Source organism: Brachyhypopomus gauderio, chromosome 11, assembly GCF_052324685.1.
Source record: "Brachyhypopomus gauderio isolate BG-103 chromosome 11, BGAUD_0.2, whole genome shotgun sequence".
Taxonomy (NCBI): domain Eukaryota; kingdom Metazoa; phylum Chordata; class Actinopteri; order Gymnotiformes; family Hypopomidae; genus Brachyhypopomus; species Brachyhypopomus gauderio.
In genome coordinates this window covers 15,458,416-15,480,673 of record NC_135221.1, presented here as the reverse complement: position 1 = coordinate 15,480,673, position 22,258 = coordinate 15,458,416, and the positions used below count along the sequence as shown (strand labels likewise).

Genomic DNA, 22,258 nt, shown 5'->3' with positions numbered 1-22,258 from the left:
ATTACTGTTTTGCATGTTTTTTTAACAAAACAAAAAAGAAAAAAAGAAAAAGAAAATATGCTTCCGTGCTTTTCCCTTTAGTGACGTTTGGGGGTTTTGACACGCCACAGAGCTCACAGTACCGACACCTGTATTACTACACCTGCGTTTTAGTGCAGAAACACTCACACACACACACACACACACACACACACACACACACACACACACACACACACACACACACACACACACACACAGGTAGAGAGCCACTTACGTATGCACAGACAGGCCACCAGTTTGGCACCTGTCTCCGGAACCGGGCAGACAGGGAATATGGGTTTGAGGAGGTACGTGGCGAAGACGTACGCCACGATGTACTGGGAGGACGGACGGATGATGAGGAGCTCGATCCACAGTTTCAGGAAAGCTGGTAAAGACCCGTAGACCTCGAGGATGTACGCGTAGTCCCCTCCGGACTTGGTGATGGTCGTGCCCAGTTCGGCATAGCACAGCGCGCCCACCGTGGAGAACACGCCGCAGATGGCCCACACCACCAGGGACAGACCCACCGAACCGGCTTCCTTCACCACGCCGGTCGGCGTGATGAAGATGCCGGAGCCGATGATGGTGCCCACGATGATGGCCACGCCGTTCACTAGAGTTATTGTCCTCTGGAGCACCACCGTCTCCTCCCCGGTCCCGCCGGTACTCTCCTTGCTCGGACTGCTCAGTGCACCGTCACCGGACCGGTTGCCGTTCCCACCGCCGCTGGAGAGCATCTTCTCGGTCACCTCGGTGTCCTCCTCACGCCGGTTTCCAGGCGTATTGGAGTTTCTCTTCTTCACGCCTGACATCGTTTCCTCTACACACGCCAGAAATGGTCGCTCTGTGGTCTGTTTTACACTATCAGTGATGCCACCGTCCTGATCGGAACCACCCCTGCAGCCCGTCTGTTGTCGCTGTGCCTCCGTGATCCGTAAACGTGGTCTGAAGTGTAAGTGCGCCAGTCTGTGTAGGAAAACCCAAAAGCATCCTTTCTATTGCTTTGCGTCACACTCAATCCGCCCAAACACGATGAGTCGTCCGTCGACTCGATGTACGTCGTTGACTGCAGTCCGGTTTGTCGCCACCTGGTGGCTTGGGCCTATTAACATCCCAGCGACAAGCGCCACAGGTTATTTGACAGTGTAAACTCAAGGGGCTTCAGAGGGGGTCGAGGGCTTGGGGTTGTGGGGTACTTTCTCTCTGCACCCTCAAGCACAAGGCAAACAAAGGCTGTTTTTCTCTCTGAACCAATCACAAAAATGTTCGGTGTAGAGCTGTTTCTTTACTTATTTCTGATTGACTCATGTAAAAGTGCAGACTGTGTCGGGCCACTCAGGAGAGCAGACCACGTATAATCGTTTATGAAAACAGAAGATGTAGGTTAGCTAGCCACCTTTTAGTGCAATTGTACCACTTTTACAAGTTCTCAAAATACGGCTAAAGACGTGCCCGTCCATTATGTTTTTTTTTTCACTATAATGTATTATTCAAGAGTCAAGTCAATAGTCAAGAGGGTTATTATTGTCATTACATCTGAGTACAGGTACACAGTGTAACGAAATTACGTTCCTCCGGAACTGTGGTGCAACACGAATGAACAATACAATAGACGACATAAAGCGCAACAGGGTAACAATGTGCAACGTGCAAAATGTGCAGCAAGGGACAATTTCACTACAACAGTACCAAAACAATACAATAAATACAGCAGACCAGAGACAATTGTATGAGTATTCAGAGGATAAGTTACATACTGTGACATATAGAGCATACATGAACACAGCAGCTCTGAGGTAGTTTTAACAGATCCTGTAGGAGAGCAGCAAATATTTTTGGTGAGGATGGAGACACTTCAGTCTTTGTACGCGCTCTCTCTCTCTCTCTCTCTCTCTCTCTCTCTCTCTCTCTCTCTCTCTCTCTCTCTCTCTCTCTCTCTCTGTGTGCGTGTGTGGGGGGGGGGGGGGTGGAAGGTGAGGTTCAGTGCAGTCCTTTTGTGCATGTGTGGGGACTGGTGGGTGAGTGGTTGGATTTTTTTTTATTATTCGTTTACTTTCTCAATGGATCTTTGTTTTGGTGTGCCATTAATACTCATACATACATGCACACTCATTAATAGCAGATAAGTTGTATCTAATCTTTGCATTCCTCTACCAAAGAGAAGAATTGATGGTTCAGCACTGATGTTCCCAGTACCAGAGAACCGCCATTATCCAGTGTTCTTTTGCCTTTGAACGTCTGGACCGTTACAAAAGAATACAGTCCCTTTCCCCTCATTTCCTGTTTTCAGGTAAAGGGACCAGGGATTCTGGTAGAGGGCTATAACTACTGAAGGGCCCCCTGACATTTTTGTTCTGCTGTATGTATAAAACATATCAGGTTTGTATGAATCAGTTTCAGTTTTACAATTTCCATATTTTTTCATTTCCATTTCATTTTTTCATTTCCTTTTTTGCAGGTTGTGGTGTATTTTCATTTCTTTAACACTCCACATAGATGTGGCATCATGTTGGAACATGTTCTGGGTTTGCTCGCTGGACCCCCCCTGCAGATGAGGGTTGGACCCGGTTAGTGGGTCCAAAAAATGATACGTCCCTGGCTGTCACCTGCAGAGCAGACTTCACAGAACTCTCACTCTTGTATCCAGTTACAAGGCCAACCTAACCCTAACCCTAAACCTAACCCTAATCCTAACCCTAACCCCAGGCCACCTTTACTGTATTGTTGGTGCCACATTTGCATTTTGCAAAAATAATTTCTAAAGTATCAGATTTATTTTAGACAAAATCCTTCCATGTAGTCTGTAGTCAGCATATGTCAATCTGTAATTCTGACATAATCTTCCATGTCTTATAGAAGGGGTGAAACCTCAGTGGACTTTAGGTCAGATCAGCTGGACACTTATGAGCCCGGTGGTCAGCTCACGCACGCACCTGCTGAAGCAGGACCGACTGCAGGAGTCGGCCAGTCTTGAGCAAACAGCGGCAGCACAAAACGAAATCAAAGACTCTCCACTGTGTCTGAACAAGCGGAGGAAGAACTCCTGCACGAAGACCTTGTGTCTTCAGGCCTCTGGATCCTGTTTATAGAGGAAGCAGCTTTTCTTTTCATTTAAAAATAACCAAAAAAAAAAAAGATTAAAAAAAGAATTTAAAGAGAGTCCACTCTGGAAAACGGGAGAGTAAGGTGAGGTGAGGAATCTTCATGCATGTGATCTGGACTCGTTTGAGGAAGCCTGATGTTCAGAGACGTGATCTGCACACATATATCCAGCCAATGAGGATCACTGGAGACCAAAGTCTGTGTTCCTTTAAGGCAGTCCCTGTCCCTTTTGCAGTCCCCAGTCCTCATCTTCACAGTCCCACCACTGCACCTGGATCTTACACAAAGTTTTAAGATCTCTGCGGTTGTACGTGCTCGAATTGAACACTAATCCTTAATGTTTTTTTTTATTATATTGCATTTCATGTCTTACTTTCATTTGTTGTACAAACATAGAAATATGGTCAAAGAAAAAAAATCGGATTCAACATGTTCTACAATAGCACTTGGATCTAGGAAGGCTTTGTGACAGAGTGATGTTCACCTGGATCTAGGAAAGTACATTTCATTGTTGTTTTTTCAAAGTGTTTTCGTTCTTCTGTGGGTTGAAAGAACACATTCCCAAACGCTCACACACAATGATGGGAAACCGGCGCTCTGGATGATTAAGAAAAAACCTCCATTTCATTCCATTTTCATAACCTCCCAAGACAGAAACAACAAACATGCAACTAACTGTTTTTGAACCAGGTTGAGACAAAACTCCAGGGGCCACGCCCCTGACCCCCCCCCCCCCCCCCTTCATCCCCTCTGGGCCTCCTGCGTCTGTTCTGCTGGCCTGTTTTAGTGGCCCTTTCATTCCTCTACTGTGGAAGAACAAAGCATGTCCAGATTCATTGTGCGAGTCCCTCGTAAGCAGAAGCTCAGGACCCCTTTGATATGTCGAATCCCTAGAAATGGACTATTGTGTCTGGTTATTTTAGCAAAATTCTGGTTTAAACATGACTTGCTGAAATTTGTATCTGAACAAATAGTTTGTGTAATAGGAATAGTCAGTGCAGCCCATATTCTTGATTTGAACTATGGATAACAGGAAAAAAATCCAATTTATAACAATTATGGCAAAAGTGAATATTAAAATTTTACTGGTGTAAGGCAATGTTCTGTTTTGTCAATTTCTGTAACTTACTGAGAAACATTTAATGTTTTATTTGTTTAAATGTTATTTATTTACACGTAAACTACTAGATCAAGGTAAACCTCTTAAGTTTATGTGATCTCAGTTTAATTAATCCCTTTGAGCACATGGCGTGGCCATGTGTCGTCACCAGACAGCCCAGGTGAACAAGCAGGTAATTAAAACTGCACCTGTGTCTCATTGAAGGTAGCCAGTGTCAGCTGCCTGCCCCGGTGTGCTCTCCAGTGAGGGAGAGCACACCTGTTTACAACCTGCCTCACCTGATGAAAAGCAAACAAAGCACTTCTTAAGGTTTTAGTTATAATTAAGTTAATAACTATTAGGATTATTTTGGGGGTACAGATGTAAACAGCTCTGCATGACATTCTGGCTCTTGTCCTTCACCCCCTCTTCACCATTTACAAAAACATTTGGGAAAAAAATGTAATCTTAGAATGAGCGATTTCTCTCGTGCTTACAGATATCAGAAACGCAGGACATGGAAACTGAAGTCTGGTTGTTTATATTTTTATTTCATTTCATCCTTTACATCAAAGAAGGTTCGCTACACAAGGGTTTCGACCTGCATGAATGAACAGTTGTAACATGGATGTCTGGGGTGTGTTTTTGTGCATGTTCTTAGCTGGGTTGCAAAGGGCCATCTCCTACGACTCGGCCATCAAACACAGCATGTGAAATGTCCACTACAGCTGGACCGGTCTTGACCGGCACCTGCTACAACAGAGCATGCTGGGAAAGGGCCTCCAGAATCCGCCGGAACCATCCGGAACCCTTGGGAACACTCAGGCTCTGCCCCCTTGTCCAACTCAGAACCACAGGGGACAAGACAGTGGACGTCGCACAGGACAAACAATTCACGTTTTATAGTTTATCTTCACTACATTCATTATACTGGTTAATAATGTACAAACTTCATACCAAATACCAGAATCACAAGTCATTCAAGTAGTGTTGTGCATAATTCGCTGTGTATTTTTTATTTAAGTTGTACTGGAAGAGGTTTTAGAGTATGGATGTGAAAATGACCAATGAAAACATTAAAAAGTAACAGTGTTCCATGTCATTGTTAACATTCATTAAAAAAAAAAGAAAAAAGATCTGTAATAATAACAGGAAAGGGGAAAGAAAAATACACCAAATAGTTAAAACTGCAAAACCTCAAACAAGGACAATACACTGGGGAGGAATTTCTATCAGCGCAGTCCATCACAGTCATGAAGCACACACAAAAACCCAAATCAACAAAGATTTATACAGTAAGATCTGTTAAGATCTCTGCTTTAAGGAAACACTACCCCCAGGGTGGCTGGGCGGGGTCTTTCTGCTCTTCTGATTGGCTGCAGCAGCCCTCAGGGTGGTGGAAAAGGCGGGGTCTCTCCCTCAGCCAGCACCATGTGTTTGGAGAGGGTAAATCCAGCTTTCGGGTCTGGTTAGCATAGTTTAATCTGAGGGGTAGCTCTGGTGAGGACAGGTGGCCCTTTCACATCGGGGGCCTGTATGAGGGGCTACGTTTGTGCCCGCATTCTGTTCAAGCAACCTCAAAGAGGCACAGTGCCGCGTACGCTTCTGAAAAGACAACAATGACGACTCTGAGCAACAGAACTGGTCTAGGAGCAGGGACTGAGGTCTGGTCTTGATGCTGCTGGTCATAAAAACTGACCAGAAATCAACGTTTGTAGTCAAGAGGGAGTTTCTTTGTTCAAGACACTGGCCTCTACTAACAGCTAGACCCCAGTATACACCAACTTCACATCCCCAACTTTTCTCTGAGACAAATGTGTTTCAGATGAGAACTACCTGCTTTCCTCAAAATACACCGCATTTCCCACAATTCTCACACTTCCTTGGTAGCTCATCTGATTCTCTCCCTCATACATACACACACTAACATGGCAGTTTCTAAAAACAGCGTCAACAACCCTCAACTATGATCTATAATCTGCTTTTGATGTTAGAGTTATATATAATATGAACAGAAGTCTCAACTGTGGTCCATTGTTTTGGGCACCGCAACATGTCTCCTGGGCCTCAGCGCCCTCTAGTGGTGTACAGATACAGGCGTCCCCTCCTGCAGAGCTCCTGGAGCAAAGTAGCTGGCCTCGTCAACACAACAAATAAACAAACAAAACTGATACCAAAACAATTTACTGAGAGTTGACAGAAGAAGAGCATCACACGCCCAAGGCACCGTGGTAGTCGGCATTCAAACCGCCGCTAACAGAATGAATTCTACTGTGCGGAACATCCTCCATTCCTAAACAGTAACAGCGTAAATCAGTTTAATGTGCGTTACAATCGTGTCTGTAGCCAGTTAGCTGCTCACAGCAATCAAACACGGTAATTTCCTAATACGGGTAAGGATATAATCCACGTACAAAATATTTATAAAGTACAAGACGGGAACAGACGAAATACTGAACCGCATGAACAGAGTCCATTAATAAGGAGTTTAAATTCCTTCTTGGAATGTTCTTAAAAATGTTTTGTGTGAATATATTTCTATTAGAGAAACACTGGACTCAGATTGCGTCAGGCATGTATTCTGCGGCCATACTCACAGTTGACTACATTTAGACGATTAGCAGTTAGATGTTTCCAGTTCATTCAAGGGCTGTCCCTGTGTTTCTGGGGAGTTTGTTTGTAAATAGCGTGACATGAACGGATGCTCTTGCAACTGGACATTTTCTAAAACTCTGCTAGTCCCGTGACAGAGTAATCAACATTTGTTATGAATAATCAGCATAAGCATGAATATTCATTAGCTGAGAAATACTAACGCTTAAAAAAAAAAAAAGCGTGTGAAACCTAAACACGATAACTTCGATCTGGTGATTCAAATATTAAATCTGCTTCATTTGTACAATCTATTAAAACTCTGATACTTAAAACTTTATTTGTTTACAAACATCTGATATAATGTATTAAATATCCTTATATCCTTAAGAGATCAAACGAATCATAACTACTAAACATAACTCATTAAAATTTGTTGTGTAGTTTGAAGATTAAAAGTTAATTCTCTGGATGTAAACACTAAGTAAATTGTGTAATCTGTTATGTGGAGATTTCCTCTTTGACCACAAGAGGGGGCCATTTGTCCACATTACCATCTACTGCCATGCACATTGCTTATGATTTCCTAAACAAAAACCGACAGGCCCTAAACAACCCTTCCAAAAGGCCTTGATATGTGCAGATCTTAAAAGAAATAATTTAAAAAAAAAGAACCATTTGGGCTGATACAAATTGGCACACAGCATGACTAGGTTATTTCCATAGCTAAACTTTGCTGTCATGTTCCTTTAGATCCAAACCCATCCTGCACACGTAGGCCGCAGAAGCTGGGATGGGGGCTATGCAACATTCTGCCAGGCCTCTGATAATCCACATCAAGACTAAGATGACAAACACTATTTCCAAAGGCAAACAGTGGCTGGAGGGTCAGGTCACTGGGCCGTGTGTGGGCCCTCGCCTGACGGGCTGCCCTGCAGGAAGGGCGAGAAAGAGGAACGGACCGTACGACCCCTCAGGGGCTGCTGCACCCGGAAGTTGTTCACCATGCTCTTCTGGACTTCCTCTTCAGCTGAGGTGAACAGCAAGCTCCGAAACACTGCCAGCTGTGTGTGTGTGTGTGTGTGTGTGAGAGAGAGAGAGAGAGAGAGAGAGAGAGAGAGAGAGAGAGGCACAGAGAAACTGGGTTATTTAATTATAGAGATCTATGGAAACCAACAAATGTGGTGACAAAAGTGACAAATTTTTACAATGGGATCTTGAGGGACCAATCTTACCAGGACACGACAACACCACACCTAGTAATTTTACACCCAGTAACTGGACAATAACTGCAGTAACTGGAGTGAAACCGGACCCCATCATTTACAAACATGTGGGTGTTCTGCGCGATATTTTTTCTGAGTTTGGTACTTTAAAAAAAAAAGTTTATAGCTACAGAGCAGGAGGTCCAAAGCTCTGTCTGGTGTTTACTGTTCTCCAGCCCTGGTGGCAGTTGGATACATGACCAGAGAACCTACATAACGAATCCTTCTGTGTTTAGTTGTGATGTTTTCTATCAGAATGAATACGAAACTATATAAATATAAATCTATAAAAAAAAAAAGCTATATAAATATAGCTAGCTCCACGGACACAGAAAAAACCTGTAAAATTATTTAGAATTGAGCGCCTTTCAGTATCTTAAAATGCAAGGTTAAGTTTCTTATTTAACATTATAATAATCTTTATTTGTATAGCACCTTTCATACATACATGTAACTCAAAGTGCTTTACAGTATAAATAAAAGAAACATTAAAAGGAGATAAGACAAAGACAAAAAGACAGAAGAAAATTTTAAAAGAAATTAAAGATAAAAATATTAAAATAACATAAAAAGTAAAAAGTGAAGTAAGTAAGATAATAAAAAGTAAAGTAAATAAGATAAGAAACTCTATCTTAATAGTTTTAACTAAAAGCGGATCTAAACAGGAATGTTTTGAGACTGCTCTTAAAACTATGCAGGGATGAAATGCCTCTGAGCTCTTCAGGAAGAGAATTCCAGAGCTTTGGGCCATAGTGGCTAAAAGCACCCTCGCCAATCTTTAATCGGCTTTTAGGAATCACCAGTAGATTACTGTTTGAAGACCTGAGAGACCTGACTGGAACATATCTAACCATCATTAAAATGAGAGAAATTATGGTGAGATAAACTGGCCATTTTCTAGAATCTGGAATGCTGTTCACAGGACACACGTAGCTCCTCCCCAGTCCGGTCCTACCTGATCATGGCTGACTTCAATTGGTTGCTTCATGATAATCCAGGTGACAGCCTCGGTCAGAGGGGGCGTGGTCAGAGAGCCCGAGTACGTCCAGTAATCGTCCGTGTTCTCAGGCAGGAGGCAGGCAGGGTTGAATCTGGTGAACTCCACCACACTGTCCTAAAAGAAGGAAATAGGTAAGAGGGATAAAAGGAGAGAGGGAGACAGAGAATGAGGGAGAGATAGTCAGGTAGACGGAGAGGTGGCGTGCGGGTGGCACCCCCCCCCCCCGTCTAAAGTCGTATTTGCAATGTTTCTGCACTGATTTCATTCAGTTCAGCAGTCAGTACAGGACTCTTCACTCCTCTGCGGCCAAGTGGAACTAGATCTCAGAGTCGGAGCTTCTGTCCAGCACGGAGACAGCAGGTGTAGCACAGGGGCGACGTACCTTGTGTCTAACAGCAGGTAATGCATCCACCAGCTTCTGCAGGCCCTGATGTCTCTTCCCAACCTGACCAGGCACAAAACACATATTCAGCCCGTGAACATCAAGGACTTTACTGGATATGATTATTACTGAACAAGACAATGAGAAATAGGTAACAATGACAAATTAAATCTATGTAAATATATACAAAAATATGGAAATTACTGCATTAATTAAGGCAATGGGGTGTGGCAGCGCTAAAACAAGAGTATGAAACAGGGAAATGTTGCTGACCTTCATGAACACTCCAATAACGGCCAGGCCGTTGTCCTCCACCACTGCCTCCTCAAACAGGGAGTACTTATCAGAGTTCCAGTGCACCAGGTGGAGCTGCAGACAGGCACAGGAGGGGGCAAGTCAGGACACCCTGCACACGTGTGTGCGTTCTGCTGCAATACCAGGATGTGTGTGTGTGTGTGTATACATACATACCTGGATCATGGAGCTGAACAGTATTTAAACAGAGCTGCTTATGAGCTCAAGCTCCTTTAGCCTTCTAAAACGTCCGTGTTTTGTGTAGCTTACCTAAAGTAACTGATATTTGTTGTGTGTGTGTGTGTGTGTGTGTACATAAGTATTTATTATCCTCACAAGATCTAGAATTAAAGACTCACTACTCATCTCTGTGTTTTCCAGTAGTATTTCCAAGTTCATGTTCATGTAAATTTGCCAGTATTAGTTGTTCACCCAGGTTGGGGGCCTTTAGCAGTGGGGTAACACTGTCACTGTTTTGTTCTTTCTTGTGATATTTCAGACAACACAACTCTTTCCTCACAACTGTATATATGAAAACCCAGTGATGTCTGGTACGTTTCCCCCACAAACATGGGCCTTAAATTATTGGTGCTGGACTATTTACAATATTAACAAGATCAAAATTTTTCATTTGTTTTACATAGATAGAGGTAACAGGAGGGGCAGTGCCTCATCAGAATATTTGATAATATACGCATCTTTCCAGAATATTTGATAATATTAACATTAGTTAATAATATAAATCAGTTCTACGATGATATTAGCCAACATAATAAATAGTTAATAATATCAACCAAATATTATCACTAATATTCAGAATATGGTGAATATCAAATCTGTAAATCTGAAAACAAGACACCCCTAGCAGAACCCATTTCCCTCTACCTGAGTCCATGCTAAAGGCAGGAGAGGCAGTAACTCCTCCAGTGTGTTATGTTTTCCTCTTTCCCTGTAACTGTTTATTCCTCCATTTGGTCATGTTGCTTTATGATATATGACTATTGTCTGTGATTTCAATAAAATTCTACATGAAACTGCAAATAGGTAAGCAAGCTCAATTATAAGGCTACTTCTAACTAACCTAAGTACCCTATGTTTTTCCTTTTAGTTTTAAAAGTAAAACATTAATCTTTTAAGAACATAGATAATTAATTAATTGATGTTTAACTTAACATCAGTCAATATTTTCATGCTGGTCGCAACAGGTTAGCCACTTTTTTTGTGCTCATCATATTTTTCTTCTGAAAATGAATTTAAAACACACACACCTCAGCAGGGTAGAGGAGTTGGTCCACTGTGTGTTCGGAGCCCCAGGAATTATTCTCACCCCAGTGGAAATGGAACTGACACAGCCTGAACCGATCCTCCAGTGGCCCACCACTCAGCGCTGACACACACACACACACACACACACACACACACACACACACACACACACACACACACACACACACACACACACACACACACACCAAAATGTCAGTGTATGGTGATCTAAGGTAGACTAGAGAAAAAGTAAATGCTTTGTATTTTTGTGTTTTAACAAGCCACAAAACTGAGCCTAAAAGTATTTAACAACTCCTGATTTTTAGGTTAAATCTTTGTAAAAAATAACAACAAAAAAATAAAATCTCTTACTGGACTTGTCCGTTGTGTCGTCGTACTCCACGAGGAACGAGTAGCCGTTGTTCCAGATCTGCTGGCACGTCCTGGGGTCGTAGCGGGTCACCAGGGGCTTGAGCCGCGGGTCAAAGACGCTGGAGGGCAGCGCGATGTCGATGGGCGACTGGCGGTCTCCTCCCGGGATGGCGAGGGGCTCCTGCCACATGGGGTGACCTGAAACGAGCAGGCAAAGTGCAGTTTCAACGGACAGCCAACGTACCGACACGTAGAAGAAAGCCCCAGCGCCAAAGTCTGGAAAGTATCCAAGTGTGGAAATACACGTTTACAGAACTGTATTTGTGGGTGGAAAAGAAGAATCGTGAAAACCATCGACCCACTTTTCTTAATCGATTCTGCCGCTTCGCGAGATTCGTTACACATGACTGTAATTTAGAGAATCGTCGAAAATCAAACGAACACAAAGGGCGAAATGAAAACAAGGATCTCGACGCACTTCCGAGAAACCTGATACTGGAGAAAATGAGTGGAAACGTATGAAATGTGTCGCTGCAAGACCCAGAACCGATGTTTGGGTGGGGTGTGCTGGGAAAGAAACCATCCCTGAAGGATCCGATCCGCTGGGTTAACAACGAAAATAAACATTTTCTTTGTAACAACAGACCCTCATAAAGAACATCGTAAACACGTCGTTTTAAAGACAGTATCGTTTGGAGTATTTAGAGGAATGTAACCGAATAAATGGTTCAACATTTGGGAGCCGAGAGAGAGTGATTGAGTACACTCGGATATAAACAGAGCCACACATTTCTTAAAAAAAAAAAACAAAGGAATTGTCCCTCTTTTGGTGTGGTCATGAAACCACTAAAGTGTTAATCTTTTGATATTTATGAAAGAGAAAAAAAGTGATTTATACTTCGTGCATATCAATGATCATTTAATGAATTGAACTAATCTCTAGTGCTTTCCCGTGATGTGATGCACAGGTGATGTTGGGGTTAGAGTTACTATTAAACACTGCATTAGTTTGCCCATATCCATCAAGTACAATGAAGTAGATTTTGTAATATCACTAATCACTCTGCTGGCACACTGTGATCCTACTGTCCTAATGTTGACATTTCAACAGCACTGCACCGTGCAAGCCCTTAGGACGTCTTTGGTCCAACCCCATCGGTGTTAGAGGCCTTGGACACAAACACAAAGGTTAGGGTTAGGTTTAAACTTAGGCCGTGCAGGCCATGCTGTGGTAAGCACAAACAAGACAACGCGCTTAAACGTGACAACTTTCCAAAATACAAGCACAACAGAACTACAACAATAAGCACAGAAGATCTACAAAAAAAACGCATAAAACATTTATGACCTATAGACAGCTAGCAATTCGCCCTGTACAGATCTATTTACAGGTTAATGTTAATATAACACGGCTCATATTAAAATGTAGTGATCACTATGACGCCGTCATTTAGGATATACTTCATTATCTTACGCAATACGGAGGTGTGATTACTACATTCAAAGTGCTGATAGATCTGTAAAAAAAACATAGCTATATCGCCAACCACATATTTAACTAAATGGCTAGTTAAGTTTTGTTTAGAGTGTCAGTTTTATTTAATTGTTGTCTTTTAAAACAGTTTACACAGATACACGTGCTGGCGAGCTCAGCTAGACGGGAACAGACCCGGAAGTAGCCACAACACCGAACCCCAACATTAAACAACGTCACGAGACCGAGACCCTGGTCCCGTCGTCCGAACACACACACACGTCCTCACCACCCGAACTTACTTTGCGAGAGGAGGCTTTTGCTGGAGCACGCAGACAGGTTGCACCTGCGAGCCGGGACCCAGCGGCCACACCGGACCCGTTCGGCGAGGTGTCGCTGCAGCTGGCGCCCCAGTGGGGGCAGGAGGGCTCTTAGGGTCACCATTCCGCACACGGCTGCACTGGACGTCTTTACGAGGGGAAACGTCTTTAAAATATCCGACTGAAATCGACAGTTCAATGTGATATATCGTCGAGCTACACCTGAGGTGCTGCCATGCCCGTCCCGGTCCGTCCAAACCGTGTTGACGCTCTGCAGGCGGAGCGGCTGCCGAGCGGCCACGTAACAGCGGACACCGCCATCTGATTGGTGGACGGAGAAAAGGGGGCGGGCTTAACGCATCAACACACAAACAACGTGAACAACGGACGTTTCTACGAGATATTAGATGCCCACCAACACTAAGAAACCAACTTTGAACCAAGCAGGCCACCGACGGCTTACTGTAAGCCTACACCTGCGTCGATGTACGCCACCCGCATCCACACAGCTGGCCGAACAGAAGGCTCGGTCCGCCCGGGGTTCTGTAATGGCGGAGAGGGGGTCGTGAAGCGCAACCCAATCACCGTCCTGCTCGGAGGGGCGTCTCGGTGGCCATCAGTTTACACCATTTTATTCACTGGTTTATGATAATAGTGAAAAACTAAAGTAGCTGCACAGTTCGCAACGTAATGCTGCAATGAACAGACATGACAAATATATCTAAATACTAATAATAAAGAACAAAGAAAATACACCAGCTTTCTGTCTATAAGAAAATTATAAGGCTAGCTGTTAAATCTCAAAATCTCCATGTCTTATTTCATAATAAACGACCTCATGAAGTGTACGTGATAATACTGCAGTTAAACACATCAGCCCACGTGAATAAAAACATATGACGTCGGCACCTCGGCTGTTTTGACCTTTGACCCCTTTAAGGTAAACATTAGCAGTCATGTTGAGAAAACAGGCTGTTTTTGTTAAGCGATAAGACGTCTCATTTGTCCTGAGCGATTGCCTCAAAACGTAAACCGAATATATAACACACGGTTGAACTTCGGTCGGCCAGAGGAAAAATAAGAATGTGATCAGGTGCACCGTAAGTGTTGCCCCAGCAGGTCTGTGGTAAAAGATAGTTGTGGGTCAAATGGCACCGTGCAGAAATCCTTCAGGACGGGAGCTGGAGCGGATAAAACAAAGACGAGACATGGGGGCAGAAACTACCGCCATTAAAGTGTATTTATATATATATATATTTATGTAAAAAAGGACACGATTTTTTTCCACCTTGAGGTTGAGGGAGTAAAAACCTGCTGAACAGTTGGAACAGATAAATGAATAACCTGTTTACTTTGAAATAACTGACTGCATTCCTCATTAGATAGAAGTAAAAAACAAAAAACATCCGCCAAAATAAACAAAAAATAAATATGGAACACTGCATTGACAGTAAAATGAGGTGAAATACATGACAATCTTCAACCTCCCAAAAACGCACAAAAAAATATGACGACGCGTACACAGATAAAAACAAAAAAGTTTATAAAACATTTCTGAGAACTGAACAAACAGAAGAATGACAAGCTCTCAGCAGTTTTTGTACAGATATATTTACACATGGTAATGTGAACAGTATGAAAATACAACAAACGTTTCTCTGGGGGAAAAAAGGAGGTCCAGAGGACACGCTAGTCTAGAGCGATGACGTCGTCGTCGGAGGCAGCAGCGGGCTGCTGGTCGAGGCGTTTGCGCTTGGACGCTGTCTCGCCCGTCTCTGCATCCTGCAACTTCCTCTTTAGGTTGCCAGTTTCCATGGAAACGTCCGTTGTGCTGGAGGAAGGTTCTTCATCAGAGTCCACGAGGAGGACGTCGTCATCCTCGGCTACAGCTGAGCACACAATAACCAATGCTTTATCAAAAATGACAAGTGCTAAGCACATGAACAGTTGCATCTAAACACTCCCATTACAACACTGGCACAGCTAATTAGGGTTTGATTCCAGTATCCCACTGAATAATCTTAAACCTTTCAGTCATCACTTGATTTCAAACCTAGAAAGTTAAAACAACATTCCTTGAACTGTATAGAACAAATCAACAAACCAAATCAAAATGTGCTAAAGTTGCAGAACTCGATTACCTTTAGATGAGGTAGATGGTTGGGCGGAGTCTTTGTTGCCGTTGGTGATGCTCTTCTCTTCATCTGGAACACTTGGGGGCGGAGCCTTCTCGGGAGCGTCACCCACTACCTCGAATTCCATGTCTCTCGGTATCTCCTCACTGAAATACAGAACAAACACGACAATCAGCAAAGCAAACACGCCACACGGACACAGCTGCTCAGAGATGACGGACTACCGACACACAAAACCACGCACACACACACACACCTACCAGTGGAGTAAATTGACCAGAAGCGTGTAGTCCTGAAGGAAGTCATCAGCTTGAAGACGGCTGCCATTCCGTATCCCAAAGTCTGACAAAAATTTGCCGTTGTTTGCTAGAAAACAGAGAAACCAAGTCAGCACGACTGATTATGGAGCGGAACAGTGGTGACGAGCTGGGACCCTAATCACACAACTGGACACACCTGACTCTTCAGATTACACACACTGGAGCCTAGAGACACATCATCTTAGCACCACAACTAAAATCTAGTTGGGAACCTGTGTCATAAAGCTTGCTTATTAACTTGCTTTAGGAAGCAGTGCACCCTCTATAGGTTTGCTGCAGTACTACCTTCTGTTTCTCCCTCCTCTGATGAGATGAGGATCGTCCCTTTGCCATCCTCTATCTGCACATCCGGAGCCACCATGCCAAACTTCTCCTTCAGTATCTGACAAACAAAACAGAGAGAAAATGAGAGGTATTCACAGCTCACTTTTGCCACAAAAACCAACAGCCATTTGCCATGTACTTGTGCACCATCTCCCAGCATACCTTGTCCTGCAGAGTCTGGACGACAGTTTTGTGCACATTGAGTTTGACTGTGACTTCAGGTTTGCTAGCGCACACATAGCAGTTCGGGTTGGGCCGGTCTAGAGCACACGGAACCAGGAGTTTCTTACGCGGGTTCGGCTGCTTGTTCAGGAAGATCTGAGAGACCCATTTCATAGACAAGAATTTAGACAAATTTAGTCTGACATACAGCCCAGATGATCAGCACATGTTCTACTGAAATTATAGTTCAAATATAGGATATATTAAATGGTGTTTGTTTTGGTAAGGGTCTCAAATCATGTGGAAAAATAGGAAAAGGAACCAACTATATGCCAAGCATTTGGTCTCTCTCAGAACTAGATTATATGCAAGGTGTCAGTCAAGGTGATGGAAGCCAGCCAAATACTACCTCTGACTTTGCCATCAATGGTAAACACACACAGTATGTGTATGGTAAACAGTAGATTTTAGTCAGGGTGCTTCTGTTAGAAGAACCCCGCTCACCTCACGCCCCTGCTCACCTCACCTCACCCCCCTGCTCATGGCACCCCCCCCTGCTCATCTCACCGTGCGACACTGTGGGAAGTCAGAGTTCAGGATCTTCAGAGCCTCCAGGACGATGAGGCCAGCGATGACTGCGTTAGTGGTGGCGATTGCAGGGATAATGTTTCCTGCCATGGCTACATGCATGCACACACACACAAACATGTTAAAATGTGTAAATGGTTTAAGGTAAATGGTTTAAGAACATGCAAATAATTAAATTTTTTTTGCTCTGTACTTCTCAATACTGGTCAATCTCCAGTATTCAAGAACATTTAGAACATTTCAAGTTAAGTATCTTCCAATAATTCCAACATAAATGAAGTTTTACTTGTTTAATCCACTTCACATCAAGTATAGGATTGTATTTTTAGAGAATGCATGTTAAAGCAGTCTTAAGCAGTCTTGACTTTGGCCTTAAATCATGACTTTTGACTTGTTGTGAGCTCCCCTCCTGGTGCACATGTGAAGTGACTCCGGTTCACTGCGTGTGTAAAGTCACTATGGTTCTGCGCTCACTCACACTTCACGTCAAAGCGACTCTTCATGTTCATACTGAAGATGTGCATGCGCAGGTTAGCTGCCGCCGTCACAAAGTCCATCGCTGGAGGGTCGTCCTGGAGACCACAAATAGAAACATGAAAGCATTTTCTCACCATCAGCTTGTGTGTGCATGTTAAACCACTGTCCACTCATTTCCACACTAAACACACCCCTCCTCTCCGCCTGGCCACACCCCATCTCTCCACCTGGGTGGGCTCACCTTGTCCCATATGAGCTCGGCGCCGTCTCCCTTCTCCGTGATCTGGGTGCGGAGGGTCTCCACACTGTGGCGGAACAGCTGTGAGTACCCCCCCACACCGAGCACCTGCTGGTCCTTCAGCCCAGAACCGCCCACCTCATCCTGAGGGCTACCTGCAAACGCGCACGCGCACACACACACACACACACACGTACACACACACACACACGTTACTCAGACTTACATATGAAACTGCTAATCCCAGATTTGAACCCTAATCCCAGTCTGAAAATTTTCAGTCAAGGGACACGGATTATGCATTGCGAGCAGGGAAAACAGGATGCAGGAATACACCAGCACTAAGACGTTTCCTGGGTAGCACTTGTAGCTGGGGAGCTAATGTCTGTATGGGCTAAAGCAGGTCAGCCTCACCGAGCTGCTGAACCTCGGCCCAGTCCAGCGGCACCGGAGCCTTCCTCTTCTTCCACAGCTTATCCATGGTCAACAGGTACATGATGTCATCCTTGAAAAGCTGCAGGGTCACAAAGAAAGAATGTGTTCAGACTGATCAAATCACAGTAATTTCTTATAGTACCATACCAAAGAAGAGACATGTTTATTGAAATTTTTTACTACTATGTACTATACATCCATGGCAGCAGATGGCAGCATAGCACAAATTAAACCAAATGCACACAAACAAGGTGCAAACAGTGTTGAAGGGGGTAAACAGTGGTGTGTGGGACAGGAAGCTAATTTGAGTGCGACATGCTGGTTTGAGTGTGTTTGGTTTTCACCTTGTTGAAGAGTTTGACAGGGTCATAGCCTGTGGAGCGAGCCCAGTCTTTGGTGGAAACACGTTTGATGTCACCGTCCTGATCTGAAGCTGAGGCTCGTGCTGCGGTTTCTTCAGGATTCCCTAAACACACACAAATATAATCACCAAGAATTGATCTAACCAGGTCACAGAGGTATAGGACAACGCACAAACATGCAAAGATATACAACATTGCCAAAGGAAGACCACACAGGACCTGCTCAACCACACTCTTATGAAATGGTGCCTACAGCGGGGGAGACGGGTGCGTACAGCGGGGGAGACGGGTGCGTACAGCGGGGGAGACGCGTGCGTACAGCGGGGGAGACGGGTGCGTACAGCGGGGGAGACGGGTGCGTACAGCGGGGGAGACGGGTGCGTACAGCGGGGGAGACGCGCGCGTACAGCGGGGGAGACGCGCACGTACAGCGGGGGAGACGCGCACGTACAGCGGGGGAGACGCGCGCGTACAGCGGGGGAGACGGGTAATAAAAAAAGATGGGATGTGGGTTTGAAAGCGAGCAGGCGTGCGTGCTACTTGGTGAAAGGTGGGACTCACAGGCAGCCTCGGGGTCAGCGGTGTCGGGCGACACCTCCTGATCTGCATCTTCCTCCCCGAAAAGCTGACTGAAAAAACACCACCACAGCATTTACATTGCACGCATGTATCTAGCATAAGGCAACCTGGCACATCCGCCGACTAAAGACATATTTGGCCATTTCATTTATGCCACTAAAGTTTTCTATGTGCCAACAACTGAACACATTCAATTACATTATGAACAATACTTAAGGCATTATCTTTACATTCATTATGCCTAAAACTGAAGAGCACAGTGCTGAAGGAAACACATATAGCTGTATATAGTTACAACGCCTGCGAACCTACTTGAAGAGGTATTTGGCCCACACGATGCAGTGAATAGGTTCAGAGGGAGTGTTGCGAATGGTGCACCCAGGGAAGGTCTTCTGGGTGGGCTTGGGCTGACACTCATAGCATTCAGTCATGCCCTATAAATGGCAAAATACATGGAATCACTTAATGTCAGCAGATCTGGTTAACGTATAGGAGTGTAGAGGGTATTGTCATGATTCAATAGACTTCCCAACACAGCAAACACGAATGTTCCACACATGTCGATTTTCAACTCATCTTTACTACTGTAGTATTTTGCATTATTAGCAAACACCAAGAGCATGTACAACTGGCCAGAAATCAAAGATGAATAAATACAATATTACAGCTTCGTTGAATCAATAAATTCAATAAAAGACGACACATGCCTTTTAATGCAATGTATGTACATAGCTCTGTAAAATACAACACTTTCAATAATACTGTGAAATTGTAACCTAGAGCTTAACCCTCTTATCATTTGAGACTCCTGCTAAACACCCCCAGATAGCACTGGCCGAGAAAACCCCAATCACAACTCCTCCGTTTATTATTAACCAATAAGCTAACTGTAACCCAAGGTGCCTCACCTTCTTGATAACGGTCACCTGACCCAGGTAGCCTGCTGTACCGCTCTCTATTAGAGGAATGTCTGCCGCCAAACACATCCTGTTCACGTGGTTACGCGCCGCTGGGGAGGGGGAGCAAATGAGTGGTCAGCTAATAAGAAAACAAGTCATCACACATACACTGTGCAATGGTGCCGAGAGATGCAAACCTCTGTTGTCCAGGGCGTTCATGACCAACTGGAAGGTCCTGAAGAATTCCACACTGTAATCTGGGCTATGAAGGACAGGAAATATATAAATGTGCCATATTTGTCAATTGTGATTTTTTCACCGCAATCGAAATTTGTCCTCCGCTTTTACCCATCTGTGCAGTTAGAACACACACACACTATTGAATACTAGGGGGCTGTGGTGCACACGTGCCCAGAGCGGTGGGCAGCCCTAGCCCGGTGCCTGGGGAGCAGTTGGGGTTAGGTGCCTTGCTTAAAGGCACCTCAGTCATTGCCTCAAGCCAGGGAATCGAACCCATCACCTTCCGGTCACAAGACCAGTTCCCTACGACCAGACCATGACTGCTCCTGCATAGTTACACAAGACACCCATAACAAAACTAATGGCAAACATGGTAAACTATTCAGTAACCACATCGCTACTTGTGCCATTTTAAGTTTATATTTTTAAGGGAACATCTCCAGACACAGTCGGTGTGATTAATCGTAAAACATCACTATAGGTGTGTCCAGAGAATACACTAAAACTGCACCCACTAGACAGGCATGCGTGCAGTGAAGAAGATAGGAACCTAGCAGCTAATGGCGTTGGCTCACTTCATTATGCTGTCGTGGTAGGCTGTGATGCTGGCAGAGGGGCAGAACCGCAGCACGCTGTCTTTGGCAACCTGAAACGGATGAACACATCGTCAGGAGTTGCTGCTACGCGGAATGGAGAACTGAAGTGGGTAGAGGACCAGACAGGAGCTGCAGCCTTACCTGCGCTTTGGACTTGCCCACATGGTTCTTCTGAAAAAGGAACTGTCTGTTCAGATTGCTGACATCGATCGTGTCCAGGTCGATCTGTATCGGTAAAGGAAAATATCGTTGTATCGGCAGAACGTAACAGCGCCGGTTCACCGGAACAAACCTGCGCAGGACGTCATCACATCCGCCGATGTGTCTCCCCCCAAAAACGACCGGCTCGCAGTTAAAATGTAAACAAACAAGCGCCGTGGTTTGTTCAAATCACTATATAGCGGACAAGACACCGTTAAGCAGGATAAATAGCTATAACTACAACCCACATTTACTTTAATAGAAAAATACTATGTAGATACTTCGCTAGCGTGGCTAACTAGGTAGCTGGCTGGCTAACGCTAACGTAGCCGAGATGTGGTTCAAAACTAGGAATGGTAAACCGCGTCAGTTCGCTCGCAAACACAGTAAAGACGAAGGACGCGGCATCAACGCAACTGTTCAAACCAGCCATTCCCACCCGAAAGGCTGTGTTTGTAGGATATACACGAGTGTGTGAGAGTGTTGGCTAACGCGTTAGCTGCCTGCTAACCTTAGTTACTGTTACTCCGCACAAAGCGTGGCGCGAGGACAGGAGAGCAACCGTTCACACCGCCTCGTTTAAATTACAGACAACATTAACTCAGCGCGGCCCCACATGTAATGAATGTCAAATAAAAAAAAAACAGTTAAGACTTGGTCATATTCGTAAAACTAAGCAGAATTAAGTTAGCTAGGCCCTAACATTAGAAGCACAAAGAACCGAGTAAAAGACCCCCCCCCTCTCTGTCCTTACCACTTCAATATTTTTGAAGCCGGTGAGGACGAGATTCTTCAGCAGCTCACAGCCAATGCCTCCTGCTCCCACAACCAACACCCGGCAGGAGGAAAGCGAATCGGCCAGTTCTTTACGCAGCGGTCCCACTAGTTGTACCATGGTTAGTTTGGCGATTGGACGCAGACAACGTTTGATTTCGCGGCCGGTAGAGATCCAGACGCCTGCAGCCGTCGACAGGGGGAGTGTCAACCAAGAAACCTCTCCAAGCCAGGCAGCGCCAGCACAATAGTCCAGATCGACTCATCATCGCCACCCGCTGGTGCGGATGAAGTGTTTCAATATGCTGCTGGACAGTCCTCTTATCGCGTCGCACATCGAGTCTTTGATTGGACTGTGTTTGGTACATTCATGACAATATACATTCGTCTCTCACAACTGTATCAGCATCTGTATCTATCTATCTATCTATCTATCTATCTATCTATCTATCTATCTATCTATCTATCTATCTATCTATCTATCTATCTATCTATCTATCTATCTATCTATCTATCTATCTATCTATCTATCTATCTATCGAAAAACACTTCCCAGATTGTGGGCGATAAGATGTCAGTATGTTTGAGAAGGGTCAAATCATTGGCATGCGTCAAGCGAAGAAAGCCTCTAAGTATAATAAAAACAATAAAAAATATCTAATTTACAGTTTTTTATAACTGCTAACATGCATTTCCCAATACATTTTCAAAACTCTAAACACAGCAACACATTTACCT

At 44.4% G+C, this 22,258-nt stretch overlaps 3 protein-coding genes across 5 annotated transcripts in view; all 3 read right to left on the bottom strand.

The window, feature by feature from the left end:
* The window catches only part of slc7a5 (solute carrier family 7 member 5), a 19,642-nt gene extending 18,591 nt beyond the window's left edge, over positions 1-1,051 (bottom strand). The window contains exon 1 of the mRNA XM_077022281.1: positions 257-1,051. Within this exon, the coding sequence (XP_076878396.1) occupies positions 257-836 (580 nt within the window). The 5' untranslated portion in view covers positions 837-1,051. The remainder of the gene's footprint in view (positions 1-256) is intronic.
* A 3,704-nt stretch (positions 1,052-4,755) lies between these two features.
* ca5a (carbonic anhydrase Va) lies at positions 4,756-13,700 on the bottom strand. Of its 2 annotated transcripts, none has more exons than XM_077022279.1 (7): positions 13,173-13,700; positions 11,397-11,594; positions 11,027-11,145; positions 9,738-9,833; positions 9,465-9,527; positions 9,038-9,196; positions 4,756-7,881 (listed from the first exon to the last, which is right to left on the bottom strand). In XM_077022279.1, the coding sequence occupies exons 1-7, from the start codon at positions 13,312-13,314 to the stop codon at positions 7,711-7,713; spliced, it is 948 nt and encodes a 315-aa protein (XP_076878394.1). In that variant the 5' UTR covers positions 13,315-13,700; the 3' UTR covers positions 4,756-7,710. The 2 variants fall into 2 exon arrangements, with proteins under 2 accessions (XP_076878394.1, XP_076878395.1); XM_077022280.1 differs by lacking the exon at positions 13,173-13,700 and adding an exon at positions 11,759-12,064.
* Positions 13,701-14,716: 1,016 nt separating this feature from the next.
* Positions 14,717-21,741, bottom strand: uba2 (ubiquitin-like modifier activating enzyme 2). Of its 2 annotated transcripts, none has more exons than XM_077022277.1 (17): positions 21,501-21,741; positions 20,687-20,770; positions 20,525-20,595; positions 19,907-19,971; positions 19,719-19,819; positions 19,123-19,244; positions 18,793-18,860; positions 18,214-18,335; positions 17,849-17,948; positions 17,438-17,589; positions 17,198-17,291; positions 16,699-16,811; positions 16,132-16,287; positions 15,931-16,027; positions 15,586-15,691; positions 15,332-15,471; positions 14,717-15,079 (listed from the first exon to the last, which is right to left on the bottom strand). In XM_077022277.1, the coding sequence occupies exons 1-17, from the start codon at positions 21,639-21,641 to the stop codon at positions 14,880-14,882; spliced, it is 1,932 nt and encodes a 643-aa protein (XP_076878392.1). In that variant the 5' UTR covers positions 21,642-21,741; the 3' UTR covers positions 14,717-14,879. The 2 variants fall into 2 exon arrangements, with proteins under 2 accessions (XP_076878392.1, XP_076878393.1); XM_077022278.1 differs by lacking the exon at positions 21,501-21,741 and adding an exon at positions 21,258-21,323.
* Between the last annotated feature and the right edge of the window lie 517 nt (positions 21,742-22,258).

What these genes read in the sequence shown, in the direction of transcription:
- uba2 (XM_077022277.1), bottom strand. Translation starts at nt 21,641, where the DNA reads ATGGTACAACTAGTGGGACCGCTGCGTAAAGAACTGGCCGATTCGCTT. An exon ending in AGAGGAGGGAGAAACAGAAG is followed by an intron (nt 15,692 to 15,930) that starts GTAGTACTGCAG and finishes TCTGTTTTCTAG; the next exon opens with CAAACAACGGCAAATTTTTG. An exon ending in CTGGTCAATTTACTCCACTG is followed by an intron (nt 15,472 to 15,585) that starts GTAGGTGTGTGT and finishes TCTGTATTTCAG; the next exon opens with TGAGGAGATACCGAGAGACA.
- ca5a (XM_077022279.1), bottom strand. Translation starts at nt 13,314, where the DNA reads ATGGTGACCCTAAGAGCCCTCCTGCCCCCACTGGGGCGCCAGCTGCAG. An exon ending in CAAAAGCCTCCTCTCGCAAA is followed by an intron (nt 11,595 to 13,172) that starts GTAAGTTCGGGT and finishes TGCTCGTTTCAG; the next exon opens with GTCACCCCATGTGGCAGGAG. An exon ending in AACTCCTCTACCCTGCTGAG is followed by an intron (nt 9,834 to 11,026) that starts GTGTGTGTGTTT and finishes GCCTGTCTGCAG; the next exon opens with CTCCACCTGGTGCACTGGAA.